A 21300-nucleotide genomic window follows, 5' to 3' on the forward strand; every position below is an offset into this window, starting at 1 on the left:
CACAGACGGACAGATGATCAACACTCTCTATGGGCACAGAGCCTTTTCTACAGGTGGAAAATGTCCAGACTGACAGGCGAGCGGAGTGAGACCTCTTCGTGTTCTTCCTCTCTCTGGTGCAGCACTGAGAACGGAGCTGTCATACAGGACTTGAGCCCCCGCCCCCCTCCCCTCCGCGCTCTCAGCGGGCCTCCTGATTGGTCGAGACTCGCAGTGGGCGCACGCGGACGTACTCGTGATCAGGGGTTGATGGGCGTGGCCCGAATAAGTCTGCGCCCGCTGATTGCCCCTTTTAGATCCCCGCGAATAACAATTAACATGGAGCAGAGTGTTTTTTCTTCACTGTGTTTGTCGCTTGTTTGTTTGTTTATTTTGTTTACTCTGTGACGTCAGTTGTTGTGACGGAAATCCACTATTCTTTCTTACATCTGAATAAACGTTAAAAAAAAAATCACTGAAAAAGATACAGTAAAGACAAGAGATAATAAGAGTGACTATAAAAGAAAAGAGAGAAAGAAGGAACATGACGGAGATGAGATCTGAACGAATCTACTTCACTGGAACTGCACGACTCAGAGCTGTGATCAGTTCTGCTGCAAAACAATGATTTCATTTCATTTTATTTCCAACACTGTTTGAGAACCAGAGCTGTCAAATGTTTCACAATTAATAAACAAGTAAAACCTACGTGCAAAAATACACAAAAGGGGACATTTATTTTTACGTTTTATTGTAGTCCTTATATTTGTTTTGTTTTTACATTTACACGAGGATAATTTAATATTTGTATACACTTCATCCACACCCTAATCCTGAAGGTGGCGGTAATGCGCAAACCACCATTAAACCAAAAGAAGAAGAAGAAGCGTCTCTTCCGGCTGGAGCGGAAGTACCTCGAGCGTTCCTTTCCCAGTGCGGTCAGCGGACTCCAACGTGTCGCGACAAAATGGCACAGTACAATTTCAAGAAGATTATGGTGGTTCCCACCGCTAAGGTGAGTCCGGCTTCGAGTCCGGTGACTTTTGAAACTCCTCTTTCTTTCCGCGTCGTCATTGAGAGAAGGTGAAAGATGGAAACTAGAGGAACGCGGTGGGATTCAGCGCGGGGGAGAAACACGTGTTGTGCTGGTGTAAAATAAGACAGCAGCTGGTTTCCGGTCAGACACGTTCGCCTGCTTCACCTGGGATAACATAAGATAAGAGAAGATCATTTAAATATTATAGCAATAAGAGTCAAATATAGATATCAGTAAGTAATAACAAGTAAGTGAGGATAATAATACTACAGGGTAAAAACCATTAGGAAGAGGTGCAGTGTGGGAACGAGTCCAGTAACCGGATCACACGTGAACTAATGTGCTGCCCAGTGAAGAGAGTGGAACCAGTTAAAGAGCAGAGCTGCTGGTGCAGTGTTACAGCTGCTGGTGGATCAGTGTGTGGCTGAAGGAGCTGCCCAGTGCTGTGGTGGTGTCCAGCGGGGGGGGGGCACTGGTTGTCCATCAGAGAAGACCGCTTCTCTGTCATCATCATCGTCCTCCGGGTCAAGGGGGCGTCCCAGGACCGGCCCTCCTCACCAGTCTGTCTGGTGTCCTTCTTAAACTGTGAACTGGTTTGATCAGACCAGTGTAACTTTACATGTTGGGAAAATATAACGGGGAAAAGGCCAAATGCACTTTGGTGCCGTTAACTTGTGGTTTTTGTTGTTGTGTAAAACCATGTCATACACATGTCCTTCACACGTTGCAATCATTGAACGATAAGTCAAAAACAGTTCTGGATAAAACAAGCTTTCATCTTAATTTACTGCTATTACGAAACATTAAGAAAACATTGTTTGGTTATTGACCAAAACGTTGTCACAGGGCGATTGTACTTGCGTTCAAGTCATTTCACATATATCTGTCAGATGTGTTAATGGAGTTTTGCAGTGTTCACTGGGATTAGATTTTTGCAAAATTACAAATACGTCTCAGGACAATCATTTGAGGATGCACAAGCCCTTTGTATGTTTAAAAGAAATATTGAATCCGGTGCTCTGCTGTAAAATAGTTGTTTAAAATAGGTTTTCTTCTATAAAGTTAACTCTTTGTTGCCCTGCTGAAACCCTGACCTGTATACTCTGCCCCCCCTGCAGGATTTCATCGACATCACTTTATCCAAAACCCAAAGGAAGACGCCCACGGTGGTACACAAGCATTACCAGATCCACCGCATCCGACACTTCTACATGAGGAAAGTGAAGTTCACTCAGCAGACCTGCCACGACCGCCTCTCGCAGATCCTCACCGACTTCCCCAAGCTCGACGTAAGTCAAAGTACTTCTCTGCAATACTTTTGAATAACCCAAACTTTTTTTCCTGACGGTTCAACTTCTGTAGAAGAACTCTGTTTGTTTGACGTCAGTAACGGTTCATTCTCACCTGTTCTTCCTCCTTCAGGACATCCATCCATTCTATGCTGATCTCATGAATGTGTTGTACGACAAAGACCATTACAAACTGGCCCTGGGGCAGATCAACATCGCCAAGAACCTGATTGACAAGTGAGTTTGGGTAAAATGTTTGTGGCATCGCACAAAATCATAAATTGAAATGCACCAAGCTGCACTAATTAACTGGCTCGTCCAACAGCCTGAATAGGAAAAGCCACTTTATTCTTATTCAGGTGTCTTAAGGTTCCTTAATACAGACACATGTACACAAAACACAATCTAGATATTACCAATTGTTGTTTTTTTCCAACCCTGCAGTGTTTCCAAAGACTATGTGCGTCTGATGAAATATGGAGATTCTCTGTATCGGTGTAAGCAGCTGAAGAGAGCGGCTCTGGGTCGTATGTGCACCATCCTGAAAAGGCAGAAGTCAAGTCTGGAGTATCTGGAGCAGGGTAAGACCGCCTTTGTTTTGTTTTATTTTAATTTTACTGTCCTGGAACAATAATGTAAGATGAGCTGCTTTCTACGATAGAGTATTAGGGACACATTGAAGTCTGCGATTTCAAGGAGTAAATGAAAAAACAAGCCTTTTATTTGGAATAAGCAGAGAGGAGAACCTGTTCTTTGTATCGTGAAACAGTTTCTGAAGTATAACGTAACCCGATGCTCCACATTCCTGGTTGTGACGCAGCCGACGGACTGATCCTCAGATATCGATTCAAGCTGTTCAGCTCAGATGTTGTTATAATCCTGCTGTGATACTTTTATCTGTTTGTAATATTTAAAGAATGAAAAACGAACCCTAACCCGATGTTAATCTCCAACAGTGCGTCAGCATCTGTCCCGTCTGCCGACCATCGACCCCAACACCAGGACCCTGCTCCTGTGCGGCTACCCCAACGTAGGCAAGTCCAGTTTCATCAACAAGGTCAGAATCACCTTCCAGTGTACCGATTGTGTGTCACAGTTGTTTATAAGACGTGTGTCATTGTGTGCAGTGGGTGCTTGATGCCTTTCACAAGCGTTTGTTTATTGAATGAGTTAATTCTGCAAGATCTTGAGGGAAATTCATTTTCAAGCGATCTGATTTCAGGATAGATCATAGTAGTGTCTTCAGAATCAGAGCCACGTTCTCCCGTTTTATTAAATGGTATGAATTGTCTGTTTTTGCTCAGGTGACCAGAGCTGATGTTGACGTCCAGCCGTACGCTTTCACCACCAAGTCTCTGTTTGTGGGTCACATGGATTACAGATACCTCCGCTGGCAGGTAAACCTTACACAACATTCACTACACAAACAGTTTGTCAAATGAGTCACAAATCTCCACTTCACCATCTTACACCTAAACCCACCTTTTCTTTTTATTTCATATCTGGTCATATATATTTGACAGCCTCATTTAAAGGACTGTTCATTGCTATAGACATGGCAATTTGTTTATTATGGCTGTTGACAGATTGTCTAATTTATGGATTAAAAACAGATCCACCAACCTGTGCCTCTAATTTGAAAATCTGTTAGTTAAAAATATAGTCTGTTGCCTTACTATGCAGAAGTGTGCCGTCCATTTTCCTAACTCTCCCACCCTGGTTGTGGTCTTCAGGTGGTGGACACCCCTGGCATCCTGGACCACCCCCTGGAGGACAGGAACACCATTGAGATGCAGGCCATCACGGCTCTGGCTCACCTGCGGGCGGCGGTTCTCTACGTCATGGACGTCTCCGAGCAGTGCGGTCACACCCTGCAGGAGCAGCTGGAGCTTTTCAACAACATCCGACCCCTGTTCGCCAACAAGGTCAGTGGATGATACGATTTTACATCTGCACAGCGGGAAGTGGCCGCCTCAGAGATACAAGCAGGAATCACAGGGGGGCTGCAAAAGTTGCATGAGTCATAAACCCATTAGGACCTGAGGCGCAGAATATAAACCTACGTGACGACCACCTGAAACCAGAGGGGTTTCTGAAGAGCTGGTGGAATAACCAATGTTTACCAAACCTTTATTTCTTAGACCCCCCCCCTCCTCAGTCCTGGTTGACAGGAACATCGTCTGGCTCTGAATCTTCTCTATTAATATTATCATCAATGCAACTCTGCTGTAATCTGCTTCAAACTCCCTCCTTGCTTACTGTTAGCTATTGTATGTAACGCCACTTTATTGAAGGCTAAGCGTGCAAACTACACTTCCCATGATGCCTTTCCAAGAGGTAATTCAGTGACTCACGATAAAAAATCTGTCACATGTCTTGAAAAGCAATGACATCTGGGATAAGACGTGTCATCTGTCACTAAAGGGAGAAGCACCCAAACGTTGCACCAGGTATTAAAAGGTACAGACACACATGTGTTGCCTCAGGGCTTAATGGGTGAAAGGAGATCCCTCACTTTAAATGCCTCGGGGAGAAAGTAGAACATGTTCTGCGTATTTGTCAGGTCACTTCGAGGGTTGATAAAACCCACCGGTCGATTCCACAGTGATGATGTTAGAGTGGTTGAAGTAACGCTGGTGTCTCCTCCCCTGCAGCCTCTCATCGTCGTCGCCAACAAATGTGATGTGATGAAGATCAGTGAGATTTCTGAGGAGAACCAGGTGAGTGTTTCAAAGTCTCAGCATCTTGTGATGTTAATGAATGACAGACTAATCTAAGGCTAAATCTAATTTAAATGGACAGGGGTGAGCTATTATTGGAATGTCGAAAAGGTGTTTTCATGTCGAGGCTTCGTTTTTGACTGTTTGCGTTTTGCTGTTGTCAGAAAATCTTCGCGGACCTCACTGCCGATGAGATCCCTGTGATCGAGACCAGCACCCTGACCGAGGAGGGAGTCATGGCGGTTAAAAACGAGGTGAGAGTCAGAGAGCGTTGAGCTTGCTTTTGTTTTAATGAGGTATTGTAAATATATAATATTGATTCATGTCATGTGACTCAGGCCTGCGACCGGCTCCTTGCCCATCGTGTGGACACCAAGATGAAGGGAAAGAAGGTCCACGATGTTCTCAACCGGCTCCACCTGGCCATGCCTGCCAAGAGAGACGAGAAGGTACCAGTTTGGCACATTGAATTATACGAGTATAAATTTACTAGAATCTTTCTTTCATGTTCCTTGATATTTATTCAATTTGATTGTATATTTTTTCTTTTGTCCTCTCCAGGCGAGGCCTCCCTTCATCCCAGAGGGAGCCTTGATGCGCAAGAAGGCGATGGAGGTGGATGGGCCCAAACGCAAACTGGTATGAGTTCTGGTGACTTTAGGCACATGGTCAAAAGGGAAAACAGTTAAATATAGTCAAGTACTTAATATAAGTACAATTTGAGTGGTTGTTCTGTGTATAACTTTCCTAAACTAGACGTTCTAGTTCCCTCCTGTCAGTTTAACGTTTAATAAACAATCCCTTCTTTCATGTCACAGGAGAGAGATCTGGAGATGGAGCAAGGCGATGACTACGTCCTGGACTTGCAGAGTAAGAAGTGTTTTTATTTCCATACTCCTGCAGCTGCTGTGAATTTGTCAGAAGTAAATTCTTACTTCTGCAATGTGGATGTTTTCTTTGTGTTTTAAGAATACTGGGATCTGATGAACGAGGATGAGAAGCAGGACAAGATCCCTGAGGTCTGGCAGGGCCACAACATCGCAGATTACATCGATCCTGACATCATGAAGGTGAGTCGCTGCACGCTGTGGAGTTCAGTGTTCGTTTCTCTGGTGGTAGATTCTAATCAGCACAACATGCAGTGGTTTGTAGAGACTAAATAAAGTCTGTCCTCTAAAGTCCACTTTTATAAATTTCCCTAACAGAAACTGGAGGAGCTGGAGAAGGAGGAGGAGCTGAAGGAGCGAGCCGGAGAGTACGACTCTGACGAGGAGAGCGAGGACGAGGAGATGCAGGAGATCCGTGTTCTGGCCAAACAGATCCGCGAGAAGAAGCACCTCATGGTCGTGGGGTCAAAGGAGAAGGATGTGCACGGGCCACGCATGCCTAGGACCGCCACCAAGGTGAGAGGGGGGGGATTTGTTTCAACTCGTGGACCTTACAACTTTGTTTAAATGACTAATCTGGAAATTGACTTGAGATATTAAAAAAACAATTCAGGCAGACAGCATGCTGTGTTAAAATAAGGAAAAGCTGGATATGTGAAACAATAGTTTGCAGCCTGGAGTCCCGAAGTTTTCTGAAAACTTAATAGAATTTAGTCCAGGCTCCCAAGGACAGCGTCGGCTTTTAGAAATATTTGAAAGAATAAAGTCTGCAGCTTGTAGGAGCTCGTGTGCAGCTGGAGAAGAAGGTTCCATCAGATCAACATGTGCTGAAGATGTGTTTGTGTGTTTACAGGTTGAAAGAGCAAAGCTGGAGAAGGAGATGGGTGACCTCGGTCTGGACATGAGCAACAAGGAAGGAGTAAGTTCTTCCTTCATATCAGAACCTCTTCGGACATTTTGACTTTAAAATAATCCTAATTTCATATGGAAATATGATATTACCGTTTTTAGTCTGTCTAAGGTTTATATAGTCATTGGGGAATATATAGCATTTGAGACAAACATTAAGAATTTTGAGTTTTTGATGTTTTAAAGATTTTTATAATCTTCTGTTACCTTTATTTGACCTTGGATCAAAACTTCAGAATAGCTCAAGATATCTTGACATCTGGAATGTGGTTAAGTCACCAAGCGTTAGATTTCAGATAGGCGCACTCCGAACTCACGCCTCCACCAAGGCTCTTCAATTCAGTCTTTTGTTTCTTAACCCTGATTCATTCCTTTTTGTTTCAGAGTCACTATGTGCAACAGGCCCGACGGTCCCGCAGTGTCACTCAGAAACGTAAGCGTGAAACTTCAGTCACTCCCCTCTCCAAGACCCGCAGCCAGAGCGCCTCCCGTCCACCTCGAGACCAGTCCGGTGTCAGAGACCCGAAGGTATGTGAATGTGTCTTCAATCAAATTGTATTTAAACTCTGCTGCAGGTTGAAAGTGTCGTCTAGGGTTTTTTTCTTGTATCTGGAAAATATAGTTGTTTTGCACAAACTCATCTCTGAATATCTTTGTTTGTTTATTCCTCAGATGGCAAGGAAGGCAAAGAAAATGATGAAGCACTCCCAGAAGGACATGAACCGCATGGGCAAGAAAGGAGAGGCCGACAGACACGTGTTCGACCTCAAACCCAAGCACCTGCTGGCCGGCAAGAGGAAGTCCGGCACCAACGACCGCAGATAAATCTGTGTTTTTCTGGACTGATAAAGACCTTGTCACTCTTTGGTCAAGGAGAGGCTTCTGTGGGAACATAGTATTTATGTCTGTCATTCTATATCCATTTCCCCTGAGGTAAAGAGAACCTGAAATATATTTACTTTAAAACAAAGGAAACTGGTCTTCAGTGAAAGGTAAAGCTGATGAGGATGTGTACCAACCCATTGAGGTGATAAGTAACTTAAAATAATATTGTGTATTTGTTTGTCACCTCTAAGTTAATTAACCATACGGACATAAACTCAGAGAGAGGCTCCAAAACAATGCATTCAGATGATGCAGTTGCCATGATCTGATCCTGATTGACAGTACCTATCTTAAATATTCAGTTATTTCAAATTTGTTTTTCTTTGCAATAGCGAGTTCAAGTCCGATTTCGTGCCATGAAGTTTGTATGTGGCTCTGGAAAATGCTGGGTTTGCTTCAGATAAAGTGATGCTTCCTTTACAAGTGCTAAAGAACATGGGAGCCCAATAAATGTTCACCTGAACAGATGCTGTTGTCTGACTTTTCATCAAATTCATATACGTTATACTGACGACTGCAGGTTTCCACAGGTTTCCACAGGTTCTATATTGTGTTAGGAAGGGGAGAGTGGGGTGAGGGGTGTTCAGCTGCAACACGACACTTCACCACTAGATGTCACTACATTCTACACACTGAATCTTTAAATATAAATGACCCATTCTCGGGTTAAGAAAAAAATTGGTACAATTTAGATTATTTCATATTCAATATCGGCCAAACTATCCTTTCAGCTAAATCTCACAGACTTCACCTTTTAGTTGATTAAATTAATTCTGATTTAAACACTCTTTATATATTTAAAACGTCTCAAAGTAAATTTTGATGATAATCGAGAAACCAAGAATGTGATGCGTTCTGGTTCGTGGCGACGCAGATAAAAAAAAAAAGCTGAGCTCGGCTTTTATTGCGAAGGAGCCGGAAGTAGCGTCGTGACCTGCTTCTCGTAGCGGGGCTCGTCCACACGGAGTCTGGAGGAAACTGGTTCGTCTCCCCAACCACGGAACATGTGAGGAAGGGCCGACACCTCCAGAAACCACCGGGAATCGAACCGTGTACAGGCAGGCTGTTCCGGTGAGTGGAGTCCACGCGCGGGTGGGTTGTTATCCGCCGTTAGCCTGTTAGCAGCTAACGGCTAGCTGGGCTAAGCTGTGGCGGAGCATCGTCTCCTCCCTCAGGTTCAGGTGCTGAGTGGACTTCGTGTGGTCCTCCGCCTGCGCCATGAAGGTGTGACGGGTTCGATTCCCGGCTCCTCCCGGTGTCAACAGGAGGATGAACGAAGCACTAACGTCTTTATTCCTGAGAGGCTGCAACACACCTGCTGTATTTACATGTTCCACAAACACAACAGCTGCGACAACACTGACCCACAACATCAACGTCCGAGTCATCTCCGGGCAAAGAGCCTGAGAGCTGCGGGAACAACCGACCCGGACAGATATTGATTATGTGAACCAAATGATATGAATTGTAAATTAATCGCTGACTCACAAGTACCAAGATTCCACTGGTCCCAGTCTCTCAATGGGAATCTTTGCTGTGGGTAAACAGGTCTTTGGTTCCTTTTTTTGAAGCATTTATAGACACGTTTCATATTTGTATGTCATATTCAACTACATTGCTACATAGTAAAGAAAGTAAATAAATATATAGATTTTGAGTTGAGGCCTCCCAGTTGCCCTCTTGACCCCGAAACCAATCACTGCACCTTAGCACCTCACGTGACCATAACTTATTGTTTCTAACTATATATATATTATTTTATTTCCAATTGTTTTATGTACAGTGCACCAACCACATCAAGGCAATTTCCTGTATGTGTGAATATACTTGGCAAATAAAAGGATTCTGATTCTGAATCTGGTGACCCTCTGTCCTGTGGCCCTCCCTCTTTCAGACGGGGGTCCCACCCGGACAGGAAGGAGGGATGCCGGTGGAGAGTGGGACCAGCGCCGCCGCCCGCCAGGCCAAGCAGAAGAGGAAGTCCCACAGTCTGTCCATCCGCAGGACCAACAGCACGGAGCAGGAGAGGTCCGGCCTGCAGAGAGACATGCTGGAGGGACAGGTGAGGACCATCCTCCTCATTCAGACTCAGAGCAAAGAAAGTGCTCAGAAAGTTATTAAAACAGGAAAAGCTGGCAAGAAAAATGAAAATGATCGGTCGTGTTTTTAGTCCGATCCTGACAGGTTCTTTTTCTTTTAAGACAACTTCACATATCGACGGCTATCGGGGCATGAAGAGGATTTCACCAAATAAGATAAAACATGTTTCAGAAGCTCCTCGGCTTCCCTACATTTATATTATCAAGGGTCTAAGTAACAATCTCTAAAACCAGCAGCCTGTAATTCCAGCTGCTGCTCCTGTTCATCATTAGCTGTCCTGCTGTCAGCTCCATAAGAACTCCAGGTCTAAGCCTCAGTTTAATGCAGCTGTTTGTCAGGCTCACAATGTTTTGTTTATTGTTGCTGGTTTAACCGTGCCACAGTTTTACACCGTGGTTAAAAGCGATGCATTCAGAGCAGGTTTCAGTATTTCACTTCACTCAGGTGGATTTCTAAATTGCATTGGCTAAAAAATAACTGAAATACTTCAGGGATGTTGGATGAACTCGGTTACCTGCAGCCAATTATCTGAAAATAATGATAATAAAAATAAACGCTGAATTTAGAAGTGGCGACACGAAACTGCTTCCAGACCTGTACTGAACTCTGGAGAAACTCTGGACCTTCTCTGGAGTTTGTCCGGCCCCGAGACTCACAGCGAGCGAGTGGGCCTGTTGATGACATTTATAAAGAGTGAGGGATCCATAGATGTTTTATTAATTAATTAGCACATGTCTATGTACAGATAATTCTTATTTTGAAGTTCATTTGGTATTTGTTCATGTGTCAGATTGACAGGAAGTAGTGTTTCTGTAGAAGCCTCCAACACGTATGTGCTCTGTCATAGCATCAAGTATAACTCGCTCCTGTTTCCTGTGTCGACGCTGCATTTAAAATAAATAAATAAATCAACACAGAGTCACTGTGACAGGAGCTGGATTTCTATCTGAACGCTGCACAAACAGTTTTATCCTTTTCTCGTGACTATCTCTTTCCACTCTGGTCCTCTTTGGTTCCAGTCCCCTGATAATCTGGAGTCTTTCATGAGAATGGAGGTGAGTTTAAGGTGTTGGGTCCCCGTGTTTGAGACATAATTGTCCCCCCCCCCCCCCTTATAGTTTTTAGAGCTAGCTCATTTAGCTTGGTATAGATTAGGTTTGATTGGTATTTAATAAATGTGTTGTGTGGTCAGGATTTCACCTGAATCAGAAGCTGTGTCCCAGCGGTCGCTTCACTCAGAGGCGGCAGTTTGCTTCACAGCGTTCAAGTTTCCTCCAGAACTGTTTCCACTTTAATAATTTTGTCTCAAGGATAATTGGAAGCTCTGATAATAAACTGTCTCACTTATGAGTTCAAATGCGACTCCAGTTCCTCAATCTACTGAATCTGCTCTCAACAATCTCCACTTTGTTTAATTGTCCTCTGTCTGTTTTGATGTGTTTTTATTTGTTTAATTTTGTAACCCTGACATGTTGTGTTGTCTCTGCCACGCCTCCCCGTGTCCTCCTGGTCAAATGAGGGTTAAAAAGACACAGTCAGCCTCTAACTAAAGCTTCAGCCATGCTACTGCTACGACTCTCTGTCCACACAAGCTCTTTGGCTTATAGGACCTTTAATCCTCGTCCATACTAAGCCCTGGCCTGCTCTGGTTAGAGCCCCCCCACCCTGCCCACATGACCCGCACGTCTCAGCTCTTCTAGAGTCCTTGTGTCCTCCACATGTAAACAGTTGTAGCATTGTAAAAATCCAGAGTTTAACTACACAACAGCTGCTAGAAAAGACAACAGGGTCAGTAACACTTGATCCTCCATGTTGTGTTCCACACTGGAAGCTGAGGTTTTCTTCTAAGAGACTCAAGTGATGGGAGCCTGGAGAATCAAAGTGGTTGTGAGGGAACATCTCTGTTTCCAAACATCTTTGTTTCCGCCCGTCCAGATGAAAAACGTAGCCCCGGACGTTTGAAACCAAAACAGGTTTAGCAGCTTTTCCAAACGTGTGTGTCTCTCCGGAGTAGTGTGGACAGCAGGCGTATCTAAAGTGTGGCTGGAGCCTGAAACACCTGTGCACTTCCCCCAGACCTCTTCTCAGAGTTTGAGCTGAGACACTGATCGGCCTCTCACCTCCTCGGTGGTGATCCACGTTGTTTACCCTTCTCCGTGTTGTCTCCTTGCAGGACTCCAAACTGCCCCTGTCTCTGAGGAGCAATCTGCTGGACCTGTTCAGCCAGATCGAGAGAGAGTTTGAAAACCTCTACATAGAAAACCTGGAGTGTGAGTTATGACAGAATCGGTTTGGTTTTTAATAAAATAAAAATAATAAGCACTAGGTTACCAATGTGCAGCCTGAGGCTTCTGATGTCTAGTCAGTCTCTTTTGACCTGTGACCTGTTCAATCCTCAGTACGCAGAGAAATCGAGACGCTGAACGACCGACTGGCTCCGGACGGACAGACCTTCGAGGGGGCGGATTTAGCCAAAGGAGCACTGAAAACAAAAAGTGAGCAGCACCTCCACGTTCCTCTGGGTCTTCATCTCAAGAGGATCATTTTAAACTGTGCTTGTATCATGTGACTGCAGCTCTTTCTTTTATTAATTGTGATTTCTCTGACATTAACTCTCAGCGAGTCACAGCACGAGTCAGCTGTCTCAGAAACTGAAGACCACCTACAAGGCTTCCACCAGCAAAGTGAGTGTTTTATTCATTTCTTCATCTGCCAGTGGAATGAAGGTTTCGTGAATTAAATAGTGAAATGATTATTGTATATTTGTCAGTTGTTTCCTGTCAGCTTGTTGTGGAGGATGTATTTTGTGCTGAGAAGAGCCTGACTGATATGGATTTTGAGGACTGATGCCAATACCGACATATACTTTAATTTAAAAAGAGAGAGAGAGGGTGAGATCAAAGTTTCCATATCAGCAAATAGAAACGCAGATACACAGATATGTCGGTAAGGCTCATATTTGTCGATCTCTATCACCTGATTGATAAGTCGGTCAGGCTCTGTGGATATTGTTTCCACTCTTATTCATGTAAATATAACAGTGTCAGCGCAGCAGAGAAAATCTTAATGGACTTTTTACAGAATACAAAATGGTTTAATAGGTTCAATTGGCCTCGTTGTTTTCCAGTCACACTCCTGAATGTTTCAGAGAAGAACTTTTCTCTCTCACCTCTTTGCTCGTAGCCGCGTTCAAACTCTTGCCACGCCAGAGTAGGCGGAACCCGCAGCTTCAGCGTAACCGGCTGGGAGTTGTGGGGTGGAGACTCATGGGTAATTTATTGATGGTTTCTCCCCCTTGTGTGCCAATATGCATGAACAGCCCAGCCAGGGGATGGACTCCCCCTCCCCAAGAGACCTGGTCATTCAAATGTAGGAGTTCGAGCTCTTTGTTTCTGTGTGAGATGAAACACGTCCTCGTTATCTCACTAACAGACTCTTTCAGTTGCTCCCTTCATTTTGATTTGGCTACTTGTTCACATACTGGTACACTCTGGAGACATCTAGAACATGAAGCAGTTGTTTACCTCGCTTTTTATTATAATTATATAATTCTCATGTAGGAGGAGCATTCACTGCCTGCTTTAGATCATGGCTTAATTTGGACGAGTGTGTGGTCTGCTGATCGGCTGCTTGGACGTATCCGATTTAGCTTCTTTCATATCTCTTCTGGGCTGTTGACAGATATTAATCAGATATCTACACATCTTTTGTTCTTTAGGACATTGATCTGGAAATAAAACCTGAGCGGTACTCAGTAGAGCGCGTGCCTCCGCCACGACCCAACAGTCGAGTTGTTTTTGGACATTTTAATGAAGAACCTTCACATTATACATCTTTAATTTCAAACAGGCTTTTCATCTGGCGTCAGCAGTTGGAGACATCATGTTTTCCTGCGTCCGCCCTTCCCACTCCTCTTCTGAGGCTGATTGATATTTATGATTTATGAGGATATTTATGAAGTTGGCTGCAGCTTGTTTGAATCTTAGGAGACTGACGGGCCTTGGCAGAGGAATGTGCTTGATTATGCAAAAACTTTGCATAAATGTAAATCATAAACCTTTAGCCTCTCTTCTATCAACCAGAAAACCATTTGTTTTAAATGAGATCTACTTTATGATTTACTGTGAATCAAGTCAAATCTTGATGTGGCCATAGCAGACTACACACTGAAGGGCATTAACCGCTGGGTGCGTTACATTCACTGTTCATCCACTTTGAGCTTCTTTTGCAGTTTTAGGTTTTCCTTGAACCTCTCAGTCCCTGTTGCTTCCTTGATAAACGCAACACGAATGCAGCCGTGTTACATTTAACAAGTTCCTGATTCATCATCATTCTCATCACAGCAGGACACACTCAACTTAAGTTAAAACTCGAGCTTTGTGGAATGTAAATAAAACAAACATCAAGATGGGAAACACATGCTCGTTGCATAAAGAAATGCTAATCTATTGCTAATCTGTGCTAACAACCAGCAGCCACTTGTATGGTATTTTTCATCATGTGATCTTCGTTGCCTATTTATTAATTTTGACTGTCGGTCGTTGAATGTCTGTGGTTCGACAGATAAGCAGGTGAATGATGCTGTTCTCTATGCTCTCCTGCTTCCTTTCAGTGGGAACTTATTTAGCGGCCTCTGTCCCAAACGAACCAAGAGTCCAGTTTGTATCATCCCTATCTTCAACGTAAACACCTCGACTCCACTCACAATAATCTCTTTTTACCGCTGTCCCACCGTAACTCTGTATTTTTTGCCCCCTCCAGATTTTTATTTCTTGCGGCTTTGCACTCACATTTATCCTGGTATGATACAAGCAAGATGCAGTTCTGCTACGTGAAGTGTCGGCACTGTGTCAACACCAGATCTGGGTTGATGGTCAGTGGTGGTGAATGTTTTAAAGCACATGGAACATTAGACGGGTGGCGTTAAAGGCGACTCCCACCCGTCACATGCCCAGATAAGCTTAAAACAAACACTGTACCAACAAAGATCTTTTTGGTCAAACCTCTTGAACCCAGGACTGATTTAAATAACGCAGTAATGAGCCAAAGCTTCTTAGCCCTGGTACAAGGACCTCAGTGAACCCCAGCTCTGCTCACCTGCTTCCTCCCTCGATCGGACCAGGGTTCCTACACAGCTCCCCCCCCCCTATTTTACCCCTAGCATCTCAAAAATATGATTATTTATAAGTAGAAGTCAAATCTATATCGATTCAAAGTGTTGGATCTCAATGGTAGAGTGTAAATCGACATGGACGACGCCTCCACTCCACTTCCGCCCGACATCCTGAAATGAAGCTGAAACATCCAAGATGGAGTCCTGGGCTGGTACACGCCCTCGACCAATCAGGAGCCAGTCTCAGCTGTCAATCATGACAACTCAGCTCATTTTGATATCATCAAATAACTAATTAAAGCCAAACTTATCAGAAACATTAAGATAAACAGTTTGAGGAGATCTAGCTCAAATGACAGAATTTGATTTAATGTGTATTTTAATTGTGTCGTCCATCTTTATCTATAGTCTATGATCCTAATGCCCCCAAATATGCATCTACAGTCTTCAACTCGACTATAACTGTCAAAGTGATATTTAAGAATCACAGTAGAGTCAGACTTCACACACACACTCACACCCGACAGACGAGGAGGAGTTACGATGTGTAGGAGCCCTGTCGCCGACGCTGCTCTGCTTTGTGTCTTCAGGTGTTTGTGTTAACTTGAGTTTGTCGTCGCTGTCAGATTGTGTCCAGTTTCAAAGCGACCACGTCCCGAGCCGTGTGCCAGCTGGTCCGGGAGTACGTGGGCCACAGAGATGGCATCTGGGACCTCAGCGTCACCAGGACACAGCCGGTGGTGCTGGGAACAGCCTCTGCAGGTAGGTCACTGGTATGGTTTTACCAGTTCAGTCTTTGTCAGGTTTCACTCGTGGGCCTCGGCCCTGGTGACACAGAGTGGCTGAAGGAATTATGTTTTTGAGGTTTTCCTTCCATCTGGTGAAAACAATATCTCAAAAAAGCCTTTAGGAGGATTTCTTTATATTTTGACCAGTCTTCACTTCTTCTCAAAACCTAATGGATCAGATTACAGAGGTCAAAGGTCAGGGGGACTTCATGTGAAACTGGAGATGTCTGATTGAAGCGGCTGTGACAGTTGCTTCTCTCTGTCACTTTGTTTTTGCAGCGTCTACATAGATTAAAATCTGACATCTATAATCAAACCTAAACTTATTTTATCTTATTTGACCGCTTGCTGAAATATTCATTTCATACTTGATTTAACCAGAGTTTAATAAAAAATTATGACCAAATTAATAATATATGCCACTGCTTGTACAACTTTTGCCTCCATTAGAATTGAAAAAGTAATATTTCATTTATAATGTCTTCCAACAGACCACACTGCTATGCTGTGGAGCATTGAGACTGGGAAGTGCCTCCTCAAGTATTTGGGCCATCAAGGATCAGGTGAAGTTTAGATCTACTGCAAAGTTATGAAATATGTGCGTTTGAATTATGCCTTGTTCTTTCAAGTGTCTTCTTTCATTTTTTCAGGAAGTGAAATGCAAATGTTGTGTATATGAAAATAAATAGAATGGAGTCTGTTGTGAAGTAATACAGTGAACCATGTGTCCGCAGTCAACTCCATCAAGTTCCACCCCACTGAGCAGATGGCTCTAACTGGTAAGGAAACATCCTGAATATCAAATGTGGTATCAAACACACTTTTTATGAAAAGACCAAAATATGAGCCATGCAGAACCTCCTCGTATCGATATTTAGATATATGGGAAAACGTCCTCAGTGTCTTTGTCCCTTCTCTCCCGTCCTCAGCCTCCGGAGACCAGACCGCTCACATCTGGAGGTACATGGTCCAGCTTCCGACTCCACAGCCTGTTGCTGATATGAGCGTGAGCATCAACAGCCTCTTCAGTTTGTGTTGTTGTGTTACTCTGATCGAGTGTCTGATGTTGTGTGAGTTGTGTTAACGTCTGTTTCCCGTCTCATCCTTCCATCGTCTGTCTCTTCTGTCCCAGCAGCAGACGCCCTGTGAGGACGACGTGGACTTTTCAGATAAAGACGAGGCCGACGGGGAAGTCGAGGGTCCAAACGATTGTCCCTCTGTCCGCGTGGCGACCACGACCCTGCGGAGCCACCAGGGCGTGGTGATCGCTGCTGATTGGCTGGTGGGGGGCAAACAGGTGGTGACGGCGTCCTGGGATCGAGCCGCCAACCTGTACGACGTGGAGACGTCGGAGCTGGTTCACTCACTCACTGGTAGGAGGAAGGAACACATCATGTTTGAGTTGGAAAGTTTTATTAAGAAATAAAACATTTGTTTGACTGTGGAACAAAATAATTCTTAAATGCAACACACCGATTGATGTAGTTTGCCTTGTAATCCAGCAGATGGCGCAACAATTACCCCCACTAACTGCAGGGTTGCAACAAAAGGTAGTTATTTAATCGTGTGTGTGTCTGCGTGTGTGTGTGTTCAGGCCATGACCAGGAGCTGACCCACTGCTGCACACACCCCACCCAACGTCTGGTGGTCACCTCGTCCAGAGACACCACCTTCAGGCTGTGGGACTTCAGAGATCCATCCATCCACTCTGTCAACGTGTTCCAGGGACACACCGAGTCAGTCTCACACACACACACACACACACACACACACACACACACACACAGGCAACATGTATGTGAGGTCAAATACTATCGATAAACAGCCAAAGAACTAAAACATAGATGCATCGATGTATCTGAACTTTAAATACTGATTTGTTTTGAACAAGGTTAAAAAAGGTTGTTGGGGATCAAAAGAGGAAATAAACATTTTGGTAATGGAAACCCTTTTGGTTCTGTGTCTCACCGGTGTCCTTGTGGTCGGCAGCACGGTGACCTCGGCTGTCTTCACGGTGGGAGACAACGTTGTGTCCGGCAGCGACGACCGAACCATCAAAGTGTGGGACCTGAGGAACATGAGGTCGCCCATCGCCACCATCCGCACCGACTCGGCTGTCAACAGGTTCCTTCAGCACAAACTCACTGCTGATGATTTTGATTTGCATGAATTTATAATGTATGAATGGATTTGTTCATTCAAACTGTAAAAATGTCGTAATCTTTTGTGTGATGCCTTTAACTACACTGTGGAGCTCCCTCTGTGTGTGTTACACTGTTGTGATGCTGGTGTGTGTTTCGTCTGGTTCAGGATCAGCGTGTCGGTGAACCAGAGGATCATCGCTCTGCCTCACGACAATCGGCAGGTCCGACTGTTCGACATGTCGGGGGTGCGACTGGCTCGCCTCCCGCGGACCAACAGACAGGTGAGTCAGTGGAGGAGACGCACACAGACACACTCACACACACACACACACACACACACACAGTCAAATATCTCCTCAAAAATGTATTAGTCAAGTTTTGAGTTCTAGAACGACTGCGTCTTACTCCCGTTGCTCACTTGAACCACATTTATATATATATATCTATATATATATAGATATATATATATATATATAGATATATATATCTATATATATATATCTAATTATATATATATCTAATTATATATATATCTATAGATATATATATCTATATATATATATCTATAGATATATATATAATTAATCACGTTCCAAAATCACCTCCGAAGGTTTTCAGAGACACCTGAACACATTTTTGCATTTGCAGCAACGTTCACTCTCAACATTTGATTTGTTTACTGTCTTGTTTGTCTCACAGTAGCTCGTCCTTGTACTCAGTGTCTAACAGTTGCTGTGTTTGTGTTGTGTTTGTGTTTGTGTGTGTCTGATCAGGGTCACCGGCGCATGGTGTGCTGCTCGGCCTGGTGTGAGGACAACGCCTCCTGCAACTTGTTCAGCTGTGGCTTCGACCGGCAGGCCATCGGCTGGAACATCAACATCCCCGCCCTGCTGCAGGAGAAGTGACCTCCTCCTGTGAGCTGCCAGTGACACTCCACCCGGAGCTGGTGGGTTCGGAGTCAACGACCTGTCGGCTGAGGAGGCGGCTGTCAAAGGTGTCCCCCTGCTTCTGTCTGTGAGATCTGAATGTAATTTGAGCAACGACTCAATGAGACTGACTCTTCACAGCCGTCTTCTCGAGCCGACAGCTGCTCCATGCTGCCTGGGAGGGAACCAAGGACTTCAGTAGCTGCCTCCTGCCTCTGTCTCAGTCTGGAAATCACCACCACTGAAATAACCCCAACACAACTGTGTGTCTTCTGTGTGGAGACGATTCCTCGACGCAAGAAAACACAAAAAACAAAACCAAACTGATGAAAAAAGCACAAAGTTCTAACAGGAGAGGTAAAAACCTGTGAGACAACAAATCTTCAAGGTTGGCAGAAATAATTCACTAGTTTAATTTAGTTATGGCGTCGTTTATTTCTGCCGTTAATATTCTATTAACTTGTTGATTTGAACTTTTGATTCCAAAAAGTTCTGTGTGGCTCCTGAGATCCCCAGCGTCTCATCTATAATCCACATTATACTAAGAAAAGCTTTTCAACGTGTTGTTGTGTTTTGTCGGGTGACAGTTTGTTGTGGGTCGGTCCTGCTCATTGTGTAGAAGTCTCTGTCTGAGCGAGTAATGCACCTTTAAAGATAATATACCAGTTGCTGTTTTAGAAAAGATAACTGCAGCGTTTGAACACAGGACGACGGGAGAGTTAAACTTTTCTCCTTTTCCCAGCTCGACAAGTAACCAGTTGAAACCAAACTGTGATAAGATAAACTCCTGGAAGAGTTTCCTCCATCTGTTCTTTTCACAGTTGAAGACTCGTTAGTCCACAGAGGGAACTCGTGGTGAAAAGTGATCCTCGGTCCAAACTCCTGTTGAAGCAGGAGAATGTACCAGTGACTCTGTTTAATGAGGAGGAAGGTCGAGTTGCTTTGGACACGTTGCACAGAAAAAATAACACATTTTATGATTTTATCAAAACTAATTTTTATATTAACTTTAAAGGCTTGATTCTAAATATGTCATATTTGGTGTCCAGTGTAAAATGGGACGATGAAACCCTCTGATGCCCGGCCTGGCTGTTCTATCAGCACTGAACACGATTGTTAAAAAGATAACAGCAAGGTTTTTATTTGTAATTCATGGCAAAGCCCTTTAGTCCTTAGTGCTGAATCACTGTCGTGGGGATTCTGTCGGTGTCATGTTTGTCGTGGTACTTTTAAAAACAAGTGAAATCTCTGGAGGAGTGTCGTGATGCTTCCTCACTGCCAGAAAAACACTGAACACGTGTTCAAGTGAATGGGAGAGGCTGAGATGATGTGTGTCTGTGTGTGTGTGTCTGTGTCTGGTGTTCCAAGTGGTGTTTAAAAACGTGTTTGAATTCAGTATTCATCATTAGGAAAATGAAACAAGATTGTGGTGCAGCTGTAGTTCTCACGTGTGTGTGGTTCAGCTCGTTCGTTGCCGCACAAAGTAACACAAACAAGCACAGTTCACGTCACAGTGATCACGACTTTCTCATTTTAGACTCCTGGAGCTCGTCTTGTTGGTTTGTAACGAAGCTGCGAGTTCCAACGTGACAGGAAGGAGCCCGACAGATTCAGGTTTTGGGCTGATTAAGATATTGGGAAGTAAAAACTTCTTTCGATATATATTAGCCGAAACAATAACACAAAATATAAACATGAGTGAAGATCTTTTAGGCTTTATTTGGTCTGTTATCTGCAAACGTAAACACAGATGCTGATTTGATATAGATCTCATTTCAGACAACTACATCATCTCGTCGACTGAATAACTAAAAACAGTCTCTGCTGTAATTAGAGGTAATACTTAGAAATGAATATATACGTGATATGACTCTAATATCTGCAAACCGATGAATCAGTCGGGCTCTGGATGTGTCAGACGTTTCTCTCCTCCGAGGGTAAAAACCACCTTTTACTTCCAGTGTTCATATGAAAACAATTAACGAGCCCATTGGAATCTATTTCAAGCAATAGAGAAGTGTACGTAAAGATTTCAGTGTAATAACACAGCGCTTGTCAAAAAGTGTTATTCTCGCTTACTAAGCTCTAACCATGTGTTAGTGGCTGTGTGTTACAGCTGCAGCTCTTTAGTCAGCTTTTATATGACATGATGCCTCATTTCATATTTCTGGTTTTTGCAACGTTCAGTTTGTGTGAAGAACATTAAAATCTGTGTGAGTGTGTGTTTGTGTTCGATCTTTACTTTTTTTACCAACACTGAGCCACTTTCATAATTCACCAGTTCCACGTGAATGTTCAGTCCCGGTGAAAACACACGAGCTTCAGCCATCGCTCATCCGCCGGCGTGTTGAGTTCTGTGTGATGATAGGTTGGTGTCGAGCCGACGCCCACACATCAGCTCTCAGAAGAAAATAAAAGATGAAACTGGATTGTAACTGGAACATGCGTCTGCTTGTGAAATCAAATAAACCATTGGTGGTGTTGGGATGTTTCCTCATTGACTGGTTTCTGTGTGTGTGAGTTC

General features: G+C 43.9%; 2 protein-coding genes across 5 annotated transcripts; both read left to right on the top strand.

The window, feature by feature from the left end:
- The first annotated feature begins 843 nt into the window (after positions 1–843).
- gtpbp4 (GTP binding protein 4) lies at positions 844–8172 on the top strand. Its single transcript, XM_062404282.1, has 17 exons — positions 844–994; positions 2134–2304; positions 2438–2541; positions 2749–2885; positions 3261–3361; positions 3609–3701; positions 4038–4229; positions 4959–5024; positions 5189–5278; positions 5363–5473; positions 5586–5663; positions 5843–5894; positions 5994–6094; positions 6230–6427; positions 6765–6830; positions 7205–7348; positions 7493–8172. The coding sequence occupies exons 1-17, from the start codon at positions 947–949 to the stop codon at positions 7643–7645; spliced, it is 1905 nt and encodes a 634-aa protein (XP_062260266.1). The 5' UTR covers positions 844–946; the 3' UTR covers positions 7646–8172.
- Positions 8173–8626: 454 nt separating this feature from the next.
- Positions 8627–21274, top strand: LOC133968596 (WD repeat-containing protein 37). Of its 4 annotated transcripts, XM_062404735.1 has the most exons (16): positions 8627–8776; positions 9600–9767; positions 10825–10860; positions 11979–12075; positions 12205–12300; positions 12425–12489; positions 12989–13075; positions 15545–15680; positions 16198–16269; positions 16441–16485; positions 16636–16712; positions 16842–17079; positions 17301–17442; positions 17696–17830; positions 18017–18131; positions 18624–21274. In XM_062404735.1, the coding sequence occupies exons 2-16, from the start codon at positions 9630–9632 to the stop codon at positions 18753–18755; spliced, it is 1611 nt and encodes a 536-aa protein (XP_062260719.1). In that variant the 5' UTR covers positions 8627–8776; positions 9600–9629; the 3' UTR covers positions 18756–21274. The 4 variants fall into 4 exon arrangements, with proteins under 4 accessions (XP_062260719.1, XP_062260721.1, XP_062260720.1 ...); XM_062404737.1 differs by lacking the exon at positions 12989–13075; XM_062404736.1 differs by lacking the exon at positions 10825–10860.
- The last annotated feature ends 26 nt before the right edge of the window (positions 21275–21300 follow it).

This window comes from Platichthys flesus, chromosome 14 (assembly GCF_949316205.1).
Source record: "Platichthys flesus chromosome 14, fPlaFle2.1, whole genome shotgun sequence".
NCBI lineage: Eukaryota > Metazoa > Chordata > Actinopteri > Pleuronectiformes > Pleuronectidae > Platichthys > Platichthys flesus.